The sequence below is a fragment of the Excalfactoria chinensis genome, chromosome 4 (assembly GCF_039878825.1).
Source record: "Excalfactoria chinensis isolate bCotChi1 chromosome 4, bCotChi1.hap2, whole genome shotgun sequence".
Classification (NCBI taxonomy): domain Eukaryota; kingdom Metazoa; phylum Chordata; class Aves; order Galliformes; family Phasianidae; genus Excalfactoria; species Excalfactoria chinensis.
The window spans coordinates 27,123,865-27,141,647 of NC_092828.1; the positions used below are offsets into that span (position 1 = coordinate 27,123,865).

Genomic DNA, 17,783 nt, shown 5'->3' on the forward strand with positions numbered 1-17,783 from the left:
AGCGTGCGTGTTCATTTCCTTGATGGATGGATAGACAGAAAGATAAATAGATAGATGCACACAAAATTTGGTCTTGGGAGAAGAAAAGCAATAAATGTTTTACGATAGCAGAGAGTGTCTCCAGAGACTTGCGGTGAGTGACTTTGGTAGGTGATGTTGCATCCATAGAGCTCAGTCTGTTGTTCACTTACACTGCATTCTTCAACAGATGTAGCAGTGCAGCATTATCACTTGCTAAAGTAAAAACTTGCATTTATTTACATGGTGTAACTTACAGACTGAATCAATAACATAACGATTATAAAATCACGTTAGATTATACTGCAGCTCTTTCCTCAAGTTAATAATTTCAACTTGACTGAGGAGGGAAGATGTTCGATTCACACAGGACGGGATCTGGACTGATAAGCAATTGCTTCTCACCATGGGCTGCTGCTACAAGGAGAGAGCCCTTCCACGAGAAAGGTACAACCCCAATCCCAACGTTGTCTGGCATTTCAGCAAGATTTCACCCCCCCAAGGCTCAAGTCTGGGATCCACATACGCTGGCACTTCTAATACAAAACTGATTGGTAGCACAACTGTGTAACAAAAAGTATCTTAATGCAAGCATTTGTATTTACAAGGCATGAGAAAAACAGCTGATTCTGAACATGAGGAACCTAACGAGGAGCCGATGCCTTGCTTATGTGCGTCTATACATCTCAGCCTGCCTTTCAGTAGTATTCCTAAGGATTCTATTTGGCGCTGGCTTGAAGTAATCCCTTTATGCACAGGTTCCAGTTACCTGGAGCAAATGTATGCAGCGCTGCTTTGAGTGGCGACACCTGTAAGCACAACTAACATAAGGAGGGGCAGTGCATCTATCCATTAAGTCACGAGTCTGATGACAGCTGTCACTAACAAAAGCAGTGAACAAACCAGCTGGAAGTTTCTTCTTTAGAGTGCAGGAACCTCAAACAGTGAACTAACATGATGTCAGTGAAACAGCCGCGCAAGGTCTCCTGGAAGAGGCTGCAGAGGGAGCACGCCTCATTATCCGTAACACTGTTGTCCTCTGGAAGTAAGGTAGCTACAAAAAATAATACCCCAAGCAATTGGACAGATGTAGTATGCATAAGCAGCAGTCTTTGGTATTCTGCTCACTGCTATTAAAAGAAGTCAGGAACGTTACGTTGGTACCGAAACCACTAAATAGTGGTTATTGGATCATTCTATGGTAATACCTAACCATGGGCTTTGTACTGTTGTTCTTTTTTCCTGGCCAAGGTTTTATTCTCACCGAAGTAACTTTAATAATCTTGGAGCTTCTGGCTGGGGCTGAGCCATGTTTTCATTCCTGTTCAGCATTTTCATTTACCAGGAAAAGATGTTGCTTTAAACTACAGGAGCTGTGTCAGCTTCTTCCATTTCAGGATAATCCTCAGCCTCAAACTGGACGCACAATTTCCAGCACAAACAGCCCAGTACCGGGTTGCATGCAGGCGCCCTCGATGTCTGCCATGAGAATCACAGTCTTCAAGGAGCATTAGGAAATGATTTGGCTCCAAGTATGGCGCAATTCAAAACCAGATACCTTTCAGGTATGAATAGCTGGACTGACAACAAACCATTTGGTGCAGATAAAAACGTTATTGTGATTTTTTTTTTCCATGAAATTTAGCATTAGAGACAGATAAGGTGGAGTACCTGAAGAAAACTCACAGGCACAATGGCTCTGGTAGCTCCAGACCTTTGAAATTTACCTATGGGAAGCAGGTTCTAACTTTTATGCTACGGAAACGGTCAGGAATATGTAGAAACTACTGGACTTTAAGGCTGTACTTGCCTTTGCCAACACACAGTATCTGAATCAAAGCTTGAACTGTTAATGCTTAGTTAAGTAGATAAGTACTGAAACATACGAACAGCATATTCCCTCCTGATGAACAGCACGCATGCTCAACTGGTAGTTCTATGGCCTGATTTTAGTATACAAATATTTCTTCTTTACAGCATCAAAAAGCCTGGTTGCAAGCAGGTTGGAGATGAGAAGTCTCCTGTACTGCTGACAGACTTACCCTCGCTGCCCTCCACAGTCTTCCTATTATTTCATATGCCGTACTTAGTGTTCTGTCCCAGCACACTGGAAGAGCCTTCCCTTTCTCCCTGCTGTGAAGGGCAGCACTGAGCCTGATCTTCAGACAGCTGCCTGTGCTCTTCCTGCCTGTTGTCTTGAGGCACAAATTCTTCACAGTGCTCAGCTTCCATCCTTGTGTCTTGCGTTGCTGGACGCTGGATTCTGGTGTTGCCGTGGTGGTGTTTTGTCTTTGTTTTTAACAGCAAAGTATCCTCAGTGAAGAAGGTGAAGTTTAACAGGTGTCTGTTGGTGCTGCCTTTAGCAGAGGCACATTCACAGTGGGTACCGACATTAACCCAAAGGCAGGAAGTATTTTACCATGGCGGAATTCTGTGATGTTACCTGCATGTTTGGTTGGTGCTTTGTTTTCTAAACAGCCGCCTCGAGCCCAACAGCTGATACCTGTAAGCAGCTCTGCGTAACTTCACCCATCAGAGCAGCAGATGCAGTTACATTTCCTAAGGGTCAGGTGAAGGTGAATGATTTTTGCAGTGAAGCTTCACTGCTTCACTTTGCTGCGCTGGGCAGGTACTGATTGATATTTCATACTGACAGGCTGTTCCTGGGTTAGAGACCATTTGACTGACAGACGCAGGAAAAAAACCTTTCAATTAGTGCACAGATTTATTTTTTAAGCATTCAGCCCCAATACATGTGATTAAATCTGACCAGAGCAAATCAGTGTTTCAGGGTAGACCTCGAGCCAAGTTTTAGCCCACAGAGGATTTTCATAATTAAATCTGAAACCCCAGAAAACAATTAAAAGCACTGAGATCAGTAGCAGCGGCACGTAGGGCGCCTTAAAAGGGCGTTGAGAGTATTATAGTCTGTAAAATGAACCCTTAACTTGCACGTAATGTAAGATTAAGTTGAATGATGAAACAGCTGATCACAAGTTCAATATATTACATGTTTACTTTGTGTATGAGCACTGTTACCAGTCTTGCTTCTACATTCACTGTTAAGACTGAAGTCCTGGGTAACATGGGTTGAAGTGGTTCTCCGGTTTAGTTCCCTAAACATTTTCCATCTATCTCCTCAATTTCTGTTCTCAAGCTACTGGACAACACAGAGGACCGTGGATGTGATTACGGTAACAGCCAACTGTAGAGACAGCATTAGCTACACTGTTACCTAAGTGTTACGGTGGTGCTGGAAATGGTATTGAAAAACCAAAGCTGTTGTACGCAAGGAGTTTTGGAATACTGATCTGAACCTGTTTAGTAGATAGAACGTAGAGATTTTAAACAGGTCCGACCAAGGGAGCAGCCAGACTGTGATGAGCTGGTGAAGCTGAAACTCGGCATTCGGCACTTCTGGCAATGCTGACACTCCGGGTTCAGCAGGCAGGACAAATGTTTCCCCTTGTTACAGTATTTCCTGTACAGGAGCTTTAGCCAGATCAACCAGCAAACACCCACATCCTGCAGCCTCAGAGAAAAGGTGAAGCAGACTTAGTAAGATAATGATCCACAGCTGTCACCTTCCCTGTCTTCCACAGGGGAACTGGGCCAGCCCCGAATGTTAAATGCTAATACAAATGCTAATGTTTAAAAAGTGAACGTGTCCACCAGGTACATTGAAATTCACACATTACTGAAGAATCTTACTGAGAACTCGAGCACTTAATTATTGCAGCTTTCTCTTTGGCTTTCAATCTCGTTTCAAGTAGACGGTCTCAGCAATGGACCAGTGCTGTTTAAGGATTCCTTTTCAGCTGGTAAAGCGATAGGTCTGGGCACCTAACCCTGCCACGATACTGAGAACTTCAGAACCAGTGTCCTTCTGAGGTCAGATTCTGAATCTGTTGACTTGGAAGACAAAATCCACTGCAACTAACAGCCTCTTTGTAACGATGCTGTCGTGCTACTGTTCAATTTGCTTTTAAAACTCATTCAACGTTGCATAGAAAGGTAGGCCAAGACACTGAGTCAGTGGATCAAGCTTTTCACGCTATTCTTTCACTGAAGACAAGGAGATGAAGGAAACCAACCTACAGGACCAGCAGCTGCCTCCCATCATTTCTGTGAGCACTCTTGGCTAAAAGCATGCGCTGACACCATTATCAAGGAAGTACATGTCAATCTGTAGTCTTCAGCTTTTATCCTTTATTACATACACAGCAAAGAAGGCAGCATTAGACACACGCACGGTGTGTTACATCCATTCCATCCACAGCACACATGCGCACACACAAACAAACAGCCTTTTAAAAAAAGTGTCTGTGATAGGAACATTTTATAAAGGTTGTGATCTTTATCTCTAAGCCCCTGAGCTTTTCCTTATGGTTACGTGAAAAGGCAATGAGTAAGTCTTTCTTTCCTTGCTCTCTAAGTGCTTTGTGCAACGCTGTCCATAGAGGTCATAAGTCTTTTTGGGAGAAGCTACGTGAGTCTCACTCCCATGGTCTCAGTCTCTTATCGTCATTTTTGCACCAAGTTTCCAGTTACGTTTAGTTGTCATACTCAGCTAATATAGCTCTTGCTCCTGCGGTTACAGTTCTGGTCAGTTCTGCAGATCACAAATGAAATGCAATCCCCTTTCGATTAAGAGATGTCATCTTGGTGAGACCGTAGGACTAGAGAAGTTACCAGAATTCCGCGGGGACTGAAGAGGCACAGAGGGAGAACTGGGAGACAGTTTTCTTGGGCTGCATAGGTCACCGTTGTGCAACTTCCACAGAAGTTCTTCATTTTCCATTGACAGACGTTTATTGACTTTTGATTCTTTCTCCAGGGACTCCTGTAGAACAGCCTGCTCGGTAGAAAGTTGCCTGCAAAAGATTCACATCAGAGCATGTCACAGAGTTGGTTATGGTATTAATTGTTCAAGAACAGTTTGAACTTGCACAACACTCTGCTTTGCTTACGACTGAATCACTTCCTTAGGATGAGAATGGGGATCTACCATGTTTGCAGCCTTGTGGGATTTACATCTGTAGCTTACAAAAAGCAGGAGGAACTTCCAATAAGGAGAATTCCTGAAGGCCAGAAAAAGTACCTGAATAGCGAGACTTGTCCCACTAACAGTGACATCTTTAGTGGCCATGCTCAAGACTTGGCACTTTATTCATGCTCAATATTGCTGCCATTGCCAACTAAAACTCTCTGGTCTTTTCACTGATCCACATTGGGCACGAACCACTCAACTGAAGCAGTTAAAAGTCCAGTCAGGTTTAACTGAGGGGGCAGCAGTACTTGGTGAGCCTCCAGCCATCTGCTGGAAGGTGGTGTGTCTGAGATGCTTTTGCTCCCTGAAATGTTTTGCAGTCTCCTGTTGAGCCTTACTTCTTTCTTTAGTCTCTTCCTGTTTGGTTTCCTATGGAACAATGTACAGCTACAGAGACAGAAGTGGAGAAGGAAGATCTCTCCTACAGAAAACTACATAAACCCAGACACTGACATTTACACGCTTCTCTTTCTCATTACAGGAACAGCTTCCCCAGGTTAATGAGAACATCTAAAAAATCTCAGATATTTTTCACCTTGAAAGTTCCATGTGCTTGTCCATCCGAGCTTTCAGTTCTTCATTTTCCTGCTGAACCTTCTTTAATTTATCCATTAGGATGGTGTTGTTTTCCACCTTGGAATAAAAAGTCACAGTTTAAAACAGAACGTATCGACACACACTCAAGATACCGACATTCTTAGCACAGAGTTTGCAGACCTTGTTACAATAGAGGGAAAAACAGGCAGAATGACTTTAGAGTAAGAGGAGACTGACCTGCTATTGTGGCTTAATATTTGGTAATAGTCAAACAGCTCTACTTACCGTATTGTTGTGTAACGCTGGCATTGCGCCACTTGTGCTGATTAGATGCCAGAAGAGGATCTGGATAAGGTTTATGCTACTCTACTGGCAGATTGGAGGCCGCCTGGAAGTACCACGCTACAGCAAGGAATGGAAGAGGTCCCCCCTTGGTACACAATTTTCCCCGCTACTCTCCTGATTTTACTTCATCACTGCAAGATGTTACCACTGCTCATGGAAAAAAGTGATTCTTAAATGGCTGCGTGTCCCAGAGGCTTCTCTGCTGTGATACACCTCAGTCAGCAAAGACAGAAAAGCAATTGTAGACCCGTGGAATGGGGCAACGTACAATGCTGCGCAACACAACAAGTAACATGAATGTATTCCCTTCTATCCAAACCCTTCTATATTTCCTCGCTAAAGTACTGCTCAAGTTGTTATTACAGTTGTTCAAAGGCTCCACACAGGATAAGGCCACAAATTGGATATGCCAAATAATGTTAAAGTTCTGTCCCCAGAATTGCTGTTTCATGTGCAATTACACACAAATTCACACAGCCAAACAAATAGTTTAAAGGTAACAAGTGTTTGATCTGAGCTGGTCAACTCAGAAAATACGAACTCTTCTTGTTTAACTAATGTAGCTACCGTGTTAAGGTTTTCCTAACAGTGCAGTTCGTCTTCTATAATACATGAGTAAATGTGAACAGGTGAGCATTTTTTATATAGGAGATGGGGTAAAAGGGATGAGAAGGTGCAGAGGAGGTGCCCAGACAGCTCCACGCTACCTTAGCTATAGTTGGTGCAACCCAGTAGCTGCCTTAAGAGATGGAAATACCACTTAGAGCATCTGTTCCCCCTTGCTACAGCCCAATACACACAGAACTGTACCTGCAGTGGGAGCACATCCCTTCATTTCCACATGCTTCTTTTAAACAAGGAAAAAGCTTTGCATGCATGTCTGACCAGCCTGAACTCATCATCAGAGCACAGCTCAGAGAAACAGTCCAAAACTGCCAGACCCCGAGGGAAACCCACCAGTTTTTCCATCTTCATTAACTTTATGTCTTGCTGATGCAGCTTCTCATTCTTGATCTCCAGCACCGCTTTCAAACTTTCCAGCTCCTGCTCCAGATACATGATCTGCGGGTTTTTCTGAAAGATTTCCACAGAGTTTGCTTATTACCTTCAATTCACGGACAATTTAAGTGCTTCCCTGCTATTGAAGAAAGAGCAAGAAAACAGAAATTGTAACAACAGTTGTTTGTTCAAGGTGGAATCAGGTTTGACAGCTTTGCACAAGAGAAAGATCCGGAACTGCTTTCTCATCTGATTTCCTTTGTTCTTCACTTTAAATGGGCAGCTGCCGTTTCCCTTAGCAGGTGCTGAGAACAGACTTTGTACACGTGTGCAAAATCCTCGTGAGTCAGAGGAAGGCACTAAAGCTGTCGCAGCCCAACTTGTTTTGTGAGAGCGCTGGAAGGCTCCCTTTAAGGCGAGGAGTTCCAAAATGTATTCGGCATTACTCATAACCCATCCCAGCAGATAATAAGAGTAAACATGCGAAGAGTTGTTCAGGTGCTGGAACGGTTCAAAAAGCAAACAGGCTTATAAAACCACGCAGTTGGCTGTAGCTAGTTCTCACTGTTTTCTACCTGAAGGTACGTAGCTCATAAGAAGAAATTCAACATCATTTGTCCCTTTAAATTCTTCCAGAAGGCCTGGCAATGCAATTGCATTTACAAATCCTGCACTGATTTATGTTTGTGACTTATCTGCAATACAGTACGTAAGGGAGGGGAGGAAGAGTGGGCACAGCCTGTGTATTTCAGAAGTGTCTCTCCCGGAGTAAGGAAACATTCAACCACTGTAGAGTAAGTCACTTCTTAATACTTCAAAGGCAAAGTCACAAGAAATAATGAGGAGAAATAAATTTTCAGTTCATTTCAAGATAGCGCGAGTGGAAAACAAACATGAGTTAATCAGTGTCTGAGTCTCCCTTTAAAAACAAACAATTTCTGTTAGCACATTTTGGTGGAAAGCTGAGGTGCTACAATGAGTACAGCTTCACTGCTGCATCGGCAGCCTGAGGCGTGCAGGAGATGCCTGCAGTTTTGTGTCAGTGTCTGAGCCCCATGCGGGAGCTACGTACAGAACCAGCACAGCTCACAGTGACACAGAGGCCTGACTCTTTGTCTGCTCTTGTCCTCCTCTCCTGCCCATTCACAGCAGAACAAAAAGCCAGATTAAAAGACTGAAAAGATCCAGATAGTATTTTAACAAAAAAAATAGAGGAATATCAAGTGACACTACATAAATACTGCTGGAAAGCTGGACATACACCTTGATCTTCAAAGGGCAAACAATAGTTCTAGTAGTGCAGCATTTTACTAAGGAAGAACATACTATATCAAACCGCTATCTTTCCATACAGAAGCCTTAAGCTTATGAGCCTTATCTGTCAGGACGCAAAGCATATTTGCAGCTGCATAAAGTCACTTGACTATTGCTCTAAAGTAACACCTGAGCACAGCTAAGCACAATGTTCTCTTTGGTATCACCTCTCCCAGCCACAGCAACACTGCTTGCAGGTTCTTCTTGCAGCTCTACCCTGCCACTAGAATAAATAGCAAGAGAGCAAATAGAACAAATAGTCCAGTGAGAATTAGAGCTGCTTCTCCTTGGTAAGCCTGCACTTTTTCCCACAAAGCAGGTGTGTTTTTTCTGTCTTTTCCCCCTCCCACAGCTCTGTATGTTCACGTTTGGTTGTAGCTGCGCCAAAGGTCACATTGCTGGAGTTTTGCTCTGCCATTCTCTGACCAACGGGGTCTTCCTCTGTCCCACTTCCCTGACCTTGAGCTCTATTGCTATACGTATTTTTTTCCAACCATGTATCTGTTCCTCTTTAACTTTACTTGAGTGTCTGACCAAGTCAAAAACAGGGAGAGTACCAGAAGACACAAAGTAGCAGAGGCATATAAATCAACTATGTCCAAACCCACTATAATTAACAGACCGTTCTAACAGGTAAAACACAGACTATGAAGGACGGACCATTTAAAGCAGCAAAGCTGACAAAATGAGAGGACCTGCCACTAACAATCCTAAGCTTTTCCTTTGTTTTAAGCCCAGAATTTCTCTTTGTGGGAAAACATGTTCTGGTGTGACCTGCAGCAATAAGCACGTCTGTATGTAGCCATTGTGGCCATCTCCAAACGCATGAAAAACTTCTCTCAGAGCACATTCCTAATCCCAGGAGCATCACAGATGACAGCAGCCTTGGGAGAGAGGTGAGAACGAAAACTTTATCTAAAGCATATACCAGAAACAAGCACAGGTCGCAAGTTCATTGAAAAGTCAAGTACAAGAAGTGCATTCTGTAGCAGTGATTTAAAATGGCCCACACACCGTCATGGTGCTGGTCGAGCATTTATCAACTGACGAGAAGCAAACTCTGACACACCTGCATACACTTACAGCTTCAGTTTCACTTGGGCTTAAACTTAACATACCTAATAGGTTTGTAACACTAACATTAATAACACTGTGCTGCTTGACAAGAACTTCTGGTAGGAAAATCCATTTACACACAGTATTAAAAATAATCCATACGCATCAGAGCTCTCTATCAGATTTGATTACAAACCTTTCCAATTACGCAATAGAATAAACCCAAGCATAAAAGGTCTGCCTGTCTGCGTTACTTTTGGAGACCTGGACTTACAAGACTGGCTTTTTCTTTGGCTGTTTGTTTTTGCTCTTCTAATTTCAGCTTCTCACTTAGAGCGACGTTTTCACATTTCAATTCATCGATCTTTCTCTGAAATGACAGGACAGAGCACAGGTAGGACAAGAATTCAGCGCACATCGCCAAAATCCCATTTAAGTTTTAGACCTGCAACAACTCAACCCCTAAACGTACCTCTAGCAATTCCTGCTTCTCTTTAAAGGAGTCTTCAAGCAACTTCCTTTCGGATTCATGGGCATTCTTGAGCTCTGCAACAGATTATTTTTGCAGATTTTTCATACACGATGATGATGATGATAATTTAGCCAGGAAAAATAGCCAAAACACACATGCACAGATGCAGAGTCACTGCCAGCATGGAAAGAACATTTATCACAAACCGTCCCACAGTCTGTACAAAGTATCAGATCTATCCCTGCTTCAGATCTGTGGGTCATCCTCTCACAAACACATTTCATTAGATGATGACATCCCAAGATTGAAAGCACTCATCTACATGCAACAAAGGGATGAATTGAGCACAGATCCACATCTGACAAAAGCTGAGATTCTGAAGGGAATCAGAGGCAAAAAACATCGCGCATCTCCCAGGAATTCCTAGAAAAACATTTCCCTTCCTACTTGGGAAATATCACACTGAAGAGCTCTTCAGTTACTCTGGAAATGCCCCAGTTTTAGGGAGATAAGAGGACCACAGGAAATTTCCTTGTCAGGTGGAGCCAAAGGGAGGATGGAAACCATCACCTCTTAAACATCTCGACACAATGCAGTTTAATTCTGCACACACCCCTTCCAAGAAGAAAACTTTACTCTTGTAAACTTCATTTCTCAACTTGAGAAACATTCCCACGTCAATCTGGACACCACCTAACCCTACTTCATGTTCATTTTTGAGGTGCTCCTTACAGAAGCGTGGGGGTGGCAGGGAGACAGCAGCTCCATTACCACAACATTTTGAGGGCAGGCTGTAATTTAGATGCGTCTTTTAAAAGTCATCCCCACTCTTAAACTGTTTTGAAAGTTTCATTCCATCCTGATGGGATCACGGTTACTTCTATATACGAAGTAGACTTGTTCAGATCCAAAAGAAGGAATTCAGTCAGCATTTGTAAAGACAGATGACCAACAAGAAGAAAGAAATGAAGGTATCCAGGTTCAATGTATTTGAATATCTTTGTGACTAGCAGTACTATGCTGTATGGACTTGAATACAAAATACTTGCCCGAAAAAGAGGATTCGTATTTCTTTTTCAGCTCCTCTACTTTTTCTGAGTGGCTGTTTTCAAGTTGCAGCTTTAAGTTTTCATGTGTGACATTTAAGTTGTCCACCTGCAACATGACAAGATGAGTTTTTCCCCTTAGTGTGTTATTTTAACCCTTGCTTAAGGTATTGTTATGGTGGTTTTATGCTGTGCTTAAGTCTAAGCAGCACTTAACAGACGGCCACAGGAAAAGCTAAGCCACGTACAACACTTAATAGATGAGAACAGCTTACAGATACCAACAGAACGTATGTGTCTCTCACACACATGGAATTGCTGCAAAGCAAGTTCCCAAGCCAGGCGTGGTTCTATAAGTCTTAAAACTCGAGCTGCTTCAAGTACCCGTAGAGCTCCAGATGGACCTGGAGCTTGCAGAACGCTGAATTTCTACCACGTTATAACACAACCTTAAGGCTCGGCCAGCTTTGCATACTAACATTTCCTTTCATAACTGCAATCGAGTGGAGTCCCACATTATGTAAAATACATTCATTAATAGCCTAAATAAATAAATAAAGATTCCTTGAGGGCTCATTTGTAGCAGAAAACAACCGTTGAAGAATATCCCTACTCCAAATACCACAAACCTTCTCCTGGAGCTGCGCTTTGTACTTCTCAGCTTCTTCGATGCAGATACTCTGGAGCTTCTCACATTCTGCGGTGTAAAACTGCTTGAGCCTCTCCTCCAGTTCAGCTAAATCGTTGTGGTGCTGCTCATTTAATTTCTGCAGGAATCCTTCGTAGGTGACTTGCAGCTCATTCCTGTCTCTCTCCAATTTCTCACAAGCTGCAGAAGTTGTTACTGCAGATGGCAAAATTAATAAGAAAAACACCTGGTCAAGTTCATTGCTAAGTTCACAGCCCCACTGCAGGCACTACGGACAGGAATATGCCTGTGCAGGATGGACAAAGACAAGACTCATTTATCCATTAAATGAGTGCCACCCCCCCAAAGACACAAGAAAAGACCTCTTCAAACATACCGAATACATTGTGCCTTATGCTAAGAATTAATTGAATCTCGTTAAATCAGAAGCCCACACATAAAGCACAAACGTGACAGTTTGTCGTGACACAGAAGAATGAATGTCTCACTGGAGATACCAGAGTGCTCTAATGAAACAATTAATTGGATTTGCTACTCCACCTAATTTGATCCCATTTCAGGAGCTATTTGTCAGAGTATTTCACTTTCTGATGTATAAACCACTTAGCTAAATTGGAAAGCCTTAACATCCTGCAGGCCCATCCATGCAGCATGCTACTCATGCTCAACTACAGAGCACTGAGGCAGCGGCACAGACAGCCCTAAGCAGAGTAATACAGAACCACCCATCTGAAACATACTGCTAATAGATTTAAACAGGCAACACAGAGCAGTTCAGGCCCAGGGCAGAGCGTTAAGGAAGCAAACAACAGAATACTTTGCAGCTCTCCATGCATTTTTATTAACAAAGGTAAGTAAAGTGCCCAGGTTTGTCCCTTCATATTTACTGAACTGATTAAAGGCAAAACAGAAACTTGTGCTTTAGAGTTTGAAATTTAGCACTCACACCTCCCACCAAAAGGGGTGGAACAGAAAGAATCCCTTCTCTGCTGTTAATGTGATTGGAACAAGCCCCTCACGCAGCTGCACACAGAGGATGGCAGCAAGGTGAAACAACACCGCTAGCAGAAGCGTGAGGTCACCAACCTCAAGCAAAATCGCTTCTGTGCAGCATTTATCACTTTTGTTTAACATAAATCTTAAAATGAATTAATCGGATGAGTATCTCCTTAAGAGAAAAATCAACTGGAACCTTAACGCGATCTGGAATGAAATACAGGAGAGTTAATGCACACACACACTTTACAGCAGCTTGGCACACTGCCCAAACAATATAAGCTCTGTGGAAGCATTGGAAGATTCAAGAATTTTGGTACAGGCATTACAGGAAATTCTTATCATAGCTTTGTCTGAGCACTAAGATACGCAGATCGTAGGATCTTCAAGGGCTGAGTCCCAAACCAGTCCTGGCCTCAGCTGTCCTGAAAGCAACCTGCCTGAAGTTGGGCATCTGTCAGATCTGCCCTCTGCTACAGCTCAGCAATGCAAGAGAGTGAACAAATGGCACCTGCACTCCTTTAAGGGAAACGCAGTGAAGTCTTGGCACTACTGCGATCGATTGGTGCGTGCACTTCAAGTGTAAGAGGAAGATGTACTGCATGGAAATTTCTTTATGTGTGAATCTGATCGAATTACTGGTGCCTTTTTGCTGTCAGTTTTTGTTTGTTTTAAAAACCAACCAACCAACCCCACAAGAACCCAGCTGCTCCAGCGTTGTGCAGGTTCTGTTGGGAAGCTCTGCTGAGCAGGACAGCACTAAGGCGAGCTGTTCATCCTGACACTGGCAACGAGGCAGTGAAAAGCTCAACACAAACACATCGCAACAGTCACTCGTGATTTCACAGCTTTCTACACCATCACCAAGTCAGATTTTTATTTCCTTATTTTAATTCTTTCCATGACTGACAGTCACAAACGGGTTCCTTTGGGGAAGGGAAGGAGGAAAAGAATTGGCAAATGCCTATCAGGTAACAATGACAAAGTTACTCAATGTGTACGCTTTGCATCTTAGTGTTCTTGGGGAAAAAGGAATGTGATGGATAGGGGGCGTTCTTTGTAATGCAAAGAACCAGGCACAGAACCAAATGGAAACATCACTCAACCAGCCACGCGCAGAACCCATCTGGCCGTTTACCACTGAGTCACTGCAGCACAGAGGCAAGCAGCTCACATGCCTCATTTAAAGTAATTGTAGTGAACTGCTTCAAATGACCCACTTCCCTTAAAAAAGGAGTCATCTGACTCTTGACTTACAAGGCCACAGCCAGTCCTTTGCCTCTGGTGAGCTAAAAGAATACACTGTCTCACTTTGCCTTGTCCTTAAATGTCGGCATAGAGACCCTTCAGATGACGCAAAACATTTCAGACAAAAATCAAACAGCAAACCCTGCCTTTGTCAAAGGGAGCAGCCACATCAGGTCTTGTTCAGCCAGTCTGCAATCCACAGTTATGAGAAGACTCATGTATGAAGATAAACAAAAACTAAAGTCTGCACCAGCAGTTGAAAGTTACCTTGAAGGTACCCCCTGGCCTTCCTAAGGCTGAAGGCTCTGCACGTCCTTGCAGGCAGCATGTCTCACTGCACCCTTGCAATGCAGGCAAGGACAAAAATGGCCAGTGGGCTCCCAGCACCATAAGTGTGCAGCAAACTGCATGTGAAGTTCCAGCAAAAGCTCTGACTGAAGAATTGTTCCGAAATCCTGAGAAGCCCTCTGCACAACAAGCGCTGTCCCCTTGCTCAAGACTCAAATGTCTACAGCGTTTTGCACAGCTCTGCTCTGTTCCACACTGAATACTACAATTTGTGACTCCATGTTGCCTTGTTGTAAGAAAGGGACAGACCATGCAAGAGGTAACCTTCGCCAACCACAGCAAGGGAATACTGCAAAACTCCTGACTGACTCTGATGACTCAGTGTAAGAACTCCCTCCCAGAATTGGTGTTTAATTTTGTTTTTGCAACTGAAACCTGCACACTCCCAGTAGCACGCAGAACTGCATTTCAACTTCTCATGCACTTGAGAGATATCCTGAAGTGCATGATTGTTTTTCATGCATTCCTCTGCCTTCTTATAGCATTTCCCCTCACTATTCCATGTCTTTCTTAGGCCACTCATCATAAAAGACTTCGAGCAAAAACCAACAGGAGATGCAAATGGTCTGGCAGCATCTGGAGGAAAAAATCAAGTCAGGAAATCAAGCAGGGTTTACTTCATTACTGATATACTAAATCCATTAATTTTGTTCTGCACTTGGTTGTCCCAGTGAATGATCCAAGACAAATCATCACTCCCTGAATCATAACAGCACAGGGCAAGATCATTCTGTATTTCTACGCTTCTAACACCTGCTTGTTACACAGTGTAATAAGCGTGTGGTTCCCTTGGGCAGAACCACCACCACCTCTGGCAATCACAGGCAGTTTCTGAAATTCAGTAGCAGCATTTCTTATCAGAAATGCAGCTTTCAGCTTGTGAACTCAACACCTGTACGGAGATATGAAAAACAGCCACCTCCATCCCATACGTGTCACTGCACAGCTGTGTGTGTCAGCTATCTGAACCCCAGCATAGGGGACGTGGAAAGCGGGAGCCAGCAGCACCTTCCTGCAGGAGAAACCACAGCTGCAGAGGTTGCCCTTTTTCATAGAACCCCAAGGAAATCTCACATTTCCAGCAAAAGCAGCCAAGAGGTAGGTTTTTACAATTGCACAGCATCTCCTTCTTACAAAATTTAGCCTGTTTTTTATTCCAGTTATCTAACAATTCATCGCAATAAACCAACTCAGTCCTTATGGATCGAGTTCTTACATAAAAACATTTCTCATCTTACTCCACTCTCACTTAAAAGCCATCGTAACCACAGCTCAGAGGAGATAAAACCGCTTACCTAAATTGAATCACTTTGGAGCAGAAGTTATCTTCATAAAACTGTCCAAGTCGCTCCCTGGCCTAGCCATGCTTCATGAAACAAGAAGCCATGGGGCTGTCTGACATACTGAAGCAGAGGTCACTGAAGCAGCAAACTGGTGGCACTTCAATAGGTGTGGGGGATATGAAATGGGGATCACTGCCAGAGAGCACCAAGCATTTAGCATAGTGCTGTATCACAGTGCATGACGTTTTATTGTTCTAACTTCATTAATCACACAGGAATATTCATGTGTATGTTCTGTTGACCAGCAGTTCTACTGGAGACACAAGCTTCTTTCCTTCTCTATGTAAAGGTTCATTATAATAATCATCCAACAATTAATTTGTGTTTTTGGCAGAATCTCAGCATTGGAAATTCTTCCACCTAAACACACTTTCAGTTTATGACCAAGTTTCTCTGGGTGTTACCCATGGCACAGCGTCAAGCCAAGTTCTGGGCAAGCTGAAATGAGCCAAGTAAATCAAGAGAACGCTTTAGGGCACGTACAGGTGGGTATGGCTGGATGCTCATTTGAAGCACACAGGTATCTGCCAGGAAAAAAAGCTCCCGTCCTTCAGCACTACAAATACCACCATAGTGTGGTATTTACATCTGCCAGTAAAAAAAAGCAAAAACAACAAATAAAACCAACAGCCTTTATACCCCAACCTTCCAACAAGTACTAAGGTCAATTACTAATAAAAAAATAGCATGGGAAATTACATGAAAGTATTTCTGAGGAAAACGCTGTTCACCAATTGCAATGCAGAGGAGTCTGGTATGGCTGCACAGGATACGTGCGCGTCCCTCCTGCCTACTAAAAAGACTCCTGGCTGCAGGTCCAAAGGGGCCAGCAGCTGCTGTGCCAGCCCTGCAGCAGCACAGGCCTGGGCCACAGCCAGAAGAGCTGCAGACTGAAATAATCCAGAGTCAAATTCACTGTGAGGAACAGTTTCACGTCACTGTGGAAATATGCAGTTCTTGCTGCTTTTACTTACATAATTAAGCAGGCAACTAGAAATGATTTATATAGCAGCTTGTATCTTAATGAGCAGGAAAATTTAAGTGACAAGCAGCATTCAGATCTGCTCCGGGTTCCCAGGACCAAAACAGTTACACTGAAATCCCTCCCTGTTCAGTCTCTGAGGCTGTGAATGGATCTGGACAACTCTGAAAAGCCTCTCCCCATCCAGCACCATGTCCAGTCCCCCCATACTGTGCCTGAGGAGTGTCCTCCGTGCATGGCCTAAGGAAAGCACAGCTGTCTAAGTGACATCTTAGAGCTGCAGCCGTGCATGGTTCAATCAGCCCACCCTGTTAATGCTCCATTTGCATACTGTCATTAAACTACAATGTATTTGCAAAGGAAGCATATTATGGAATTAAAGAGTTTTACAGCAAGGCAGTCAGTTTTACAAGGTAAGTAAAGGAGCCTGGGAACATACACAATTAAACTTCAAAAAGGCAGAAACCAAGGACTGAACACTGCACAGTGTGAGCAGCACAAGTTTCTGTGCTCCTCTCAAACTTGGCAACACCCATCATGCAGCCTATGTGGAGCGAGACACACCTGGTTCCTCTTCCCAGATGGCCCAAACTGTGAACAACAACTTATATCAGCCTGGGACTCTGTGAGACCTTACAGTGTCCGTACAACCAAAAAAGGTTCAAATAGTCAGCCTGTGCCTAACTGACACCATCGATCAAAATTCTCAGTGCTTACCTCAGATAGCCTATGGGAACCTGAACACATTTAACTGCACACATTTAGCAGTGTAACACAAAGCTGATTAGCAGGTGTGCTTTTAAACAGGTTACTGTCAGCTAAAGCTAACACTGCAAGAATGTTTTTGCAAAGCTGGTCAACAAGTGAGGGCTGGCTGGCTTTTTTATTCATCTACTTTAAACAAACCTTCTTCAAGCCAGATAGAACTGAAGACACACCTAGTTTTGCAGTACAGCAGTTAATAGATTCCCATCCCATGCTAAGAGGTACAGACGGGCTACGTGCATGATGGAGTTAAGACACAGGACCCTGCATGAAGATAAATGCTTCTCTGAAATTACAGGCAGTTTGGAAACCTGAGGCTGCCCCCAGTTGCTCTGCAGAGCTGGCACAGAAGCATTCCCACTGCATGAGGATGGCGATGGCCCTGCACAGCACTGCTCACTGGCAGCTCTGACAGCAGGTACCACGCAGCACAGGGGGGCTTGACTGGGCCGAAGCTATCTGGGTACCCTTTGGCAGGACAGTGTATTCCTGTAGTAGAAGCCCCATCCCAGGTCTCTGGAATGAACTAAGCTTTCAGAATACAAACAAACAAAACCCCAAAAAACAGGCTAAGTGCTGGTTAGATTTTGGCCTTTCCCTCTAATCTGAATTTCC

General features: G+C 43.6%; 1 protein-coding gene across 8 annotated transcripts in view; it reads right to left on the reverse strand.

Moving 5' to 3' along the window:
- Positions 1-2,257: 2,257 nt before the first annotated feature.
- The window catches only part of MTUS1 (microtubule associated scaffold protein 1), a 108,132-nt gene continuing 92,606 nt past the window's right edge, over positions 2,258-17,783 (reverse strand). For all 8 annotated transcript variants that reach the window (XM_072335715.1, XM_072335717.1, XM_072335714.1 and 5 more), the window contains 7 exons: positions 11,467-11,681; positions 10,841-10,946; positions 9,792-9,865; positions 9,594-9,689; positions 6,908-7,024; positions 5,604-5,701; positions 2,258-4,892 (listed from right to left, as the gene is read on the reverse strand). In XM_072335715.1, coding sequence (XP_072191816.1) covers positions 4,676-4,892; positions 5,604-5,701; positions 6,908-7,024; positions 9,594-9,689; positions 9,792-9,865; positions 10,841-10,946; positions 11,467-11,681 — 923 coding nt within the window. In that variant the 3' untranslated portion in view covers positions 2,258-4,675. The remainder of the gene's footprint in view (positions 4,893-5,603; positions 5,702-6,907; positions 7,025-9,593; positions 9,690-9,791; positions 9,866-10,840; positions 10,947-11,466; positions 11,682-17,783) is intronic.